Genomic DNA, 8,595 nt, shown 5'->3' with positions numbered 1-8,595 from the left:
TAACCCTCGAAGAAGTCAAATGTTGTCACTTAAAAACTGTAGGGACTTAACCCTAGAAGAAGTGATGTTGTCACATAAAAACTCTAGGGACTTAACCCTCGAAGAAGCAATGTTGTCACTTAAAAACTGTAGGGACTTAACCCTAGAAGAAGTGATGTTGTCACATAAAAACTCTAGGGACTTAACCCTCGAAGAAGCGATTATTGTTGTTTTCTTTGTTCTTGTTGTTCGTTTTTTGGGTTAAGTGCTGTGTACTCACTGTTTACATTATTTTATAAATTAATATATAGGTTATATAATTACTTTTGCATATACTGGTGTCATGTTTCTAGGTTTTTATGTGTTTATTAAGTAAAGTTATATTCCATGCTTTCTTTAAAGTTACTTTTATTGATAGCATTGGTTATAATGTTTAATATGTATACATATGTTATTCTTACGATGATTATTTTCTATTTTTAGCTTAACACGTGAACGTAGGACTAACCTAAATCTTCTAAACTGGCTGAGCTTCGTGTGATATTATTGACATTACGGCCGACAATATTTACAACAGCCACGAAACCAAATGAATCATAGCTTTCTGAACGTTATAAGTTTTTGTTTTATGACATTACATACTCTTCGATAAACCTGCATACAAATATTTTTATATCTGGTCTATGCAGTTAGTTTTCTTTGATCAGAGGTTATTGTTATTAAAAATGCATCAGAGTATTCTTTGTATATTTTTCACTTTAGACTCAGAAGAGTAACAATATATAATATATATATACAAAGTTACTGTACCAACAGTTCGATAACAATGAAAATTACAACGTTACCCGTTGTAGTTGAGTCGTAATGTTCGGACTTGCCATTCCATAAAGCAACATCATCACAGAAACCCCGACTCCAAGCATTATTCCATACTGTCGATAGAAAAATGACCGTTATTTCTCTTACTTCAATCAGTCGATAGCCTTTTAATAGAAAAACCTCACTGTTACAAATCCCTGTTTACATTAATAAGGGTGTGTGGAAAGGGTAACAGTACACTGTCATGACTGCTATTATTAATAACACTTTAAAATGTTACAAATCTATGTTTGCAGTATGAAAAGGGGTGTGGAAGGTAATAGTACACTACCATGACTTCTGATAATAAAGCTCAGTCCTATGTTTAATAATAATACACTTTAAAAGTGTTACAAATCTATGCTTACAGTAAGAATACGGGTGTGAAATGTAATAGTACACTACCATGACTTCTGATAATAAAGCTCAGTCCTATATTTAATAACAATACACTTTAAAAGTGTTACAAATCTATGTTTACAGTAAGAAGAGGGGTGGGGAGGGTAACAGTATACTGCCATGACACACGTTCCTATCCTGAATATTGATAAAATCGAAATGTTGTAAATCCCTGTTTACTGCAACAACAACAACAACAAAAAAAAGGATGAGGAAGATAACAATGTACTACTATGACTTCTGGTAATAATGCAAGACCCTATCTTTAATAATAATAATACACTTTACAATGTCACGAATCTTTGTGTACAGTAGGTACGTTCTCTCATTACAGGTTGTTTCGTTTGTAATAGTTTTATAGTATATCTTCACACACTTTAAAATCATCATTTCATTATTTGAATGTTTCGAAGAGAAATCTTTATTTCTGATAGTTTCACCTCTAGACCAAGAATAAAAGATGTTACAAAAGTTGACGCCCATGGAAGTATGTCTCGTTCTGTAAAGAATAAAAACACAAATAAGATTTGTAAAGTAGAGTTTTATCATAATCAGCGTTAGATTTATAATTTAAGTTTATATCAATGTTAACATTCTTACCAAGTAAGAATTATAAAACTACAGGCTATCTTCAATGTTAAATATTATCCTTTCTATCTTGAATAGGTGTACACTTTATATAATACACAAAAGTTACTGTTTTAACGTTGTGGACTAGTAAAATTACTAGCTATCTTCAATGTTAGATGGAGTAACTTTTGTGTATTATACAAAGTGTACACCTATTCAAGGTAGAAAGGATAGTATAAAAAGATAGTAGATGGAATACACTAACTATACCACAAGACTTACTAAATGAAGAAGTAAAAAGATAGTAGATGGAATACACTAACTGTACCACAAGACTTACTGAATTAGAATACAAGACGATTGTATTTGAATTGTACTAACTACGTCAATAGACTTAACACATGCTCCATTATACAAAGTAAAGTTGAAGAAGTGTGTGCTAAATTATCGGATAATAACCTATTTATTGTAACACCTAAATCTTATTGAAAAACCATGATGTAAAAAGCCTAAAAGTTAACACCATAATATGTTTAGAGGTTTTCACGTTAGGAGAAAATAATTATTCAAGTAAAACAAGTGTAGATTATCGACATATTTTATTTGACCAGTGTTTAGGAAACATTATATTAATATTGAGTATAAAATAGGGTTGTAATGAAAGACTTACAACGATAGAAAGTTAACGCTATACAGTTGTGGAAAAGGAAACAACGTAAAACCTATACCACAAGACTTACTGAATTAAGAACGACTATACCACAAGACTTACTGAGTTAAGAAAGTAAGTGGATAGTAGATGGAATACAACGACTATACCACAAGACTTACTGAATTAAGAAAGTAGGTGGATAGTATATGGAATACAACGACTATACCACAAGACTTACTGATTAAGAAAGTAAGTGGATAATAGATGGAATACAACGATGTATTCCATATACTAACCACCTACTTTCTTAATTCAGTAAGTCTTGTGGTATAGTTTGTGTATTCCATCTACTATCCATTTAATTTCTTAACTCAGAAAATCTTGTGGTATAGTTGTTGTATTCCATCTACATTCTCTTTACTTTCTTAATTCAGTAAGTCTTGTGGTATAGTTGTTGTATTCCATCTACATTCTCTTTACTTTCTTAATTCAGTAAGTCTTGTGGTATAGTTAGTGTATTCCATATACTAACCACCTACTTTCTTAACTCAGTAAGTCTTGTGGTATAGTCGTTGTATTCCATATACTAACCACCTACTTTCTTAATTCAGAAAATATTGTGGTATAGTTGGTGTATTCCATCTACTACCCATTTACTTTCTTAATTCAGAAAATCTTGTGGTATATTTAGTGTATTCCAATCACAAAAAGAGACCTAGCGCACTTGTCGAAACTCTTACTTTGTGTTTTCCATATAATGATCACGTCGTGATAATGTACCATGAAGATTACAGCAGCAAATATCATTGCGTTGAGCGAAGCACTAGGAATGTACTTGAAGTAGGGAGCAAGAACAGCAAGAGCCAGGATCACTATTCCTCCTAATCTTGACAGAGAAAAGAAAAATGTAAATTGTGATTTACTTAAAAACGACTTGGGTATTTCAAGCTGGTGTTTGATACAGATATATATTCACTTAACTGGAAATTAAGTTTGAATAGTTTAACATTATTTTTTTTTACTGTACACTAAACCAAAGTAATACCTATTAGTAATTTATTAGTTAACAAAGACAGAATGAATTATCCACAACTTCTAAACATAAGTAAACAAAAGTAAAGGACTGCAAATTACATTACACGTGGATAGTCACGTAATACCCAGTAATAATTTATTAGTTAACAAAGACAGAATTAATTATCCACAACTTCTAAACATAAGTAAACAAAAGTAAAGGACTGCAAATCACATTACACGTGGATAGTGCACATTCTACCACTCAATAACACTACGCATACTGCACACTCCACTACATACATACACTGGTCATTACACTGCATATACATAATGGCTGTTCCGCTACACATGCAAACTGCACATTTCACTACAGATACGCACATTCCCTAAACAAACATAGTATTAATATTTTTCGATACCTATACACTGAACATTCCACTACACATATACACTGTATATTCCATTAAGTGTATATGCCCATTCTGGTACAACTACACATGATAATTTAAAAAGAAATATAAAGCAAAATATTTTATAATAGTATAGAAGATGAAATGTTGAACAAGGTATTCGATAGTAGTCTATATGATGATATTTTGTGCAAAACAATTGATAGTAGCCTATGAAAAAAGATGTAGAACAAGACATTTGATGATATTTCATAACACAAGATGTAGAACAAGGCAATTGTTTGTGATGTATAGGATAAGATGTTGAGCAAGATGTTTGATAGTAATATACGAAATGAGATGTAGAACATGGTATTGTAAAGCAGTCCATGAGATAAAATATGAGTTATTAATTAAGCTGTGAGGTATTATACAGTGAATAAAGAAGCAAAGCATTCAACATAATTCAGCATAATTAGGAGGAATAATAATTGATTACTATGAATATTAATGGTTTCTCTGCTTAAGAAAGACAGTTTAAAGTATTTTGTATTTTAACCTTGAAAGGTGCTTTATATCATGCATCGGCTAAACAACCAGTCGTAGAACTTTAAGATTCAGGCTTAACCGTTTCTAATTTGTAACAGCTACTCGGGGGAAGTGCAACAAGCCAACATCACTAGTTGACTAGATATCTACTCATACCAGATAACGTGATTGAAGCTGGAACTTACAATCAAAACACTTTATGCACAAGTGGACTAACTAGCGAGCTCAGAGCCACCTAGAGTTCAGGTATAAACGTTTCTAATTTTGAACTACTGCCTAGAGGGATGGCAAACAATCAACAGTACTCGCCGCCACAGATACTTCATCCGGCTCTTTAAACCAAATAACGGACTGACTGTCACTATTATAACGCGTTCATAGCTAAGGAGCGTGTTCAACGACATCATGTTTCTCACCTCGAACCCTTTGAGCCATAGTTCGATACCTAACCACTATATCCAAAATTTAGAGACTGACAAACACGTAAATTAAGTTACACAATAAAGAAATTTAATAGAGATCACCACAACAATAAAAATAAAGTATTCTTCATATAGAAAATAAAATGCTGACAATGTACTGCTATTAAAACAAGAAAACATTTCATTTCACCTGTGAAAATTCCTGAAAGAGGTGTTCGAACTCCGCTGCTGTTGTTTATTGCAGACCTGTACACATAAAACATATATTTAAGCTATATTAATTACATTCACGTGTAAGATCCATTTTTATAAACATTAACCACTATTACAAATCTGTGAAGTATTTTCCTGTGGAAATATCTCTACATTTGAATCTTTTAGTTAAAACTCCACTTTCTAGAAGATAACTAGTATTATAGTACCTACTAGTGGTTTATAGAACACATGTAATAGCTAAAACCATAGTAACTATTGCATACTTTATGCACGTCACATAATAATACTCATAGAACACAGCTAGTCTACCTCGGATATCCTATATGGCAAGAGCCGTACTTAAAGAGTCAAGTTATATAAGTTGTCAGGAAGAAAATGATTATTTAAATTAGGAAAGAATCTACATATTTAAACTAAAGTGTTTGTTTAATTCTTTCGAAAGTTCTAGCATATCTACATAAAGGCTAACTTCGCTCGAGTTCACTAACTTTAATTTCGAACTGATGGACTTGAGGAGAGGCAGCTAGTCAGCAGTACCCGCTACCGACTCTTGGGCTACTCTAAAAGAATAATGTATTTGGACTTTCATTTTTATAAAGCACCCATGGCCCCAAAGTGAGGAGAGCATTTTGGGGGGCAAAGGAGCGCAAACCATAGACCTTCCGACTCATAATCTGACACGTCACGCCCGGCCCATAAACTAAATTGAAAAATTGTAATGACTTTTCTCTATCTCACGTTCCTTACAAAGAACTTCTTTCGTCGCGCTAACTTTAAAGTCGGTACTATTCCTCAAGAAACATTGTTATTCTCTCTTAAAACAATCAGTATAATATACAGTGTCATAGTACAGTTCCAAACTTTCAAATCTACAGCTGCGTCAAAACCTGCGCATTACGACTTGGTGCTACACGAAACTAGGGTAGAGACAACGAAGCGTATAACCTACCAACGACTACACTATTGAACCTGAGATAGTTTAAAGATCGATTTCGGAAAGTAACTCAGTGTAAGTGAAACCAACCATGGTTAAACATGCGTATATTGTACTAATAATTAAATTATATTTCGTTTTAGTTCATAAAGCATAAGTTAGTTAAGGCTGGAGGTTTATCTTTACACTGATACTGTGAGCTTTTTACTTTTGGCATAATATGTATAATGTTTCCAGTCTATATTAAAATACTTACTCAAAGACTATACAAGTAGAAATATTAAATTGTAGTGTAGTTATTTTAGCATTAAAATAAGTACAGTTTCTAATGTTTAATAAATATGTTTATATAAATAGTTTCCAGATTTTTTCTAGTATTTCAAACCAGATACATCTTTACCGGCCAACGTGTACAATATAATAACTAGAGCTAGTTGAAACCTAACTCGTCATTTTTATTTAATCTGTGGTTATTCCATATTGATATATATACAACAACTTTAACTAATCATCAGTGTTCCTCAAAATGTTTGGATCTGTCCTTCCTTAAGTATCACTTGAAGATTGGAGCAGTTATTAGTAAAACTGTATGTTAAAGGACTGCAGATGTTTTTGTTAATATTCGGACAGGTATTAGTAAAACTGTATGTTAAAGGACTGCAGATGTTTTTGTTAATATTCGGACAGGTATTAGTAAAACTACATTAAAATGAGAGAGCATTCTGCTTGTCAATCAACTGCCAGTGTTACTTTTTATATCTTTCTTTTAAGCGATGACAAATTGTTCACAATATAAAGTAATCAATTTAGTTGTATTTTTGAATCTTATTTTAATATTTCACAGCTGTCATGTTTAGAATATAATTTTCTTAATTGTTATATTCGACAGCCTTTTAGCAGTTTCGAATTGAACCGATACATCAAACTGACTAAACCAGCTGCCGAGAAACTGTTAAGTAATATATATATATATATATATATGTATATACATAATTAATGTGTTTAATACTCGAATTATTTCTTTTGTATTGTAAACGTGTAATTCTCCTTTCTAGTGTGTTAAGTGTCGTCTTTAGAGCGACTAAACCATCCTTGTATGTTAACGATAGTTTCCAATATCACAGTTAGTGGGAAGGTGCTTTATATAATGTCGGCATTGTTTCTGAATACGTTGCCCCAACCCTTATCGTGTGGCTGAAAGATAAAGTCGAGAGATTATAACGCTAAAATTAAGGATTTGATCTCTGCAGCGAACACGTTGTGCTCAAGACAAACAAACTCAGTATGTTCCTTTAGATAAATTCGTTTTCTGTTTACTCCTTAGAATGCTTAGATAGACAATAAACGGTAACCTGCTTATTTAACAGAACAACAATATTCAACTGTACAACTTGTTACGTCACGGTGAGTTGGTCATGAACTGTTGTAGACAATATTGTACAGTTCTTGGTAACGTTTCCGTATTACCTACCGTGAGAAGCTACCGGTACTAGGATAAGCTCCTACGAAGGATCCCATCAAGTTACACAAACCTAAGAATTAAGGAAAAAAAGATAAATCGTTTTAATACAACATAAATAAACTGCTTAATTAAACAATCACAACAGTGCAAACTTACTGGTGTATACGCTCATTGTTTCTCATTCCTGGACAAAATCCCGCTAAGAAACCCGTGCACGTGCTGAATAATAATGTAAACTTGACTTCTTTTTTTTTAATAAAGATCGTACTGAGTAATTTTAGTTAAAATAAGCAAATAACAATACGGTGGAAGTAAAAAATAAATGAAAACTTTTATTTTACTTTGTCTTTACGATAAACATTCCAGTGTATTCACCATGCTATCATTTATTAATTATTTGTACTGACTTCACTTGTCATGTTCTTTCTTGAAGTTGCTATACTACTTCATCGTTTTGTGTCATTTAAATGTGGTGGTTGGTCTCTTTACCAGTAAGGGGTTCGTTCACAGTAAAAATCAAACATATCAACGGTCTGTTGGTCTATTTACCAGTGAGGAGTTTGTTCACAGAAAAATTAAATATTTCATCTGTCCGTTGGTCTCTTTACCAATGGCGTGTCCGTTCACAGTAAAAATCAAACATTTCAACGGTCTGTTGGTCTCTTTACCAGTGAAGGGTTTGTTCATAGTAAAATCAAATACTTCATCAGTCCGTTGATCTCTTTACCAATAGCGTGTCCGTTCACAATAAAAATCAAACATTTCAACGGTCTGTTGGTCTCTTTACCAGTGAAGGGTTTGTTCACAGTAAAAATAAAATATTTCAACGGTCTGTTTGTCTCTTTACTAGTAAGGGATCTTTTCACAGTAAAAATCCAACATTTCAACTATCAAGCTTTTATATTTAATATCCAAAAATATATATTATCTTAAACTGTTGCTGTTATTCTTTTCCATAATGGTCTTCTCAGATTTCAGTAATTACATATATCAATTACTCTGGGCTTCTCAGATTTCAGTAATTACATATATCACTATGTTTGTATTGCTTAATAGAGGCAGGCTTTTTTGTATAGAAAACGTTTTTACTTTAAGGAATCACGAACACAAGAATCGCTGGTTTTTTCCATTAACGTCTTATCTAAAGC

The 8,595-nt window shown here is 32.4% G+C and overlaps 1 protein-coding gene across 1 annotated transcript in view; it reads right to left on the bottom strand.

The window, feature by feature from the left end:
* The window catches only part of LOC106463870 (sodium-independent sulfate anion transporter-like), a 43,765-nt gene that overhangs the window by 6,682 nt on the left and 28,488 nt on the right, over positions 1–8,595 (bottom strand). Inside the window, exons 8-12 of the mRNA XM_022391801.1 lie at positions 7,457–7,517; positions 5,026–5,081; positions 3,199–3,339; positions 1,677–1,735; positions 825–911 (exon numbers count right to left, since the gene is read on the bottom strand). Of these exons, the coding sequence (XP_022247509.1) occupies positions 825–911; positions 1,677–1,735; positions 3,199–3,339; positions 5,026–5,081; positions 7,457–7,517 (404 nt within the window). The remainder of the gene's footprint in view (positions 1–824; positions 912–1,676; positions 1,736–3,198; positions 3,340–5,025; positions 5,082–7,456; positions 7,518–8,595) is intronic.

This window comes from Limulus polyphemus, unplaced genomic scaffold, assembly GCF_000517525.1.
Source record: "Limulus polyphemus unplaced genomic scaffold, Limulus_polyphemus-2.1.2 Scaffold56, whole genome shotgun sequence".
NCBI classification, from domain to species: Eukaryota; Metazoa; Arthropoda; class Merostomata; order Xiphosura; family Limulidae; genus Limulus; species Limulus polyphemus.
The sequence above is the reverse complement of the archived record's forward strand: the minus strand, read 5'-3'. Positions and strand labels throughout refer to the sequence as shown.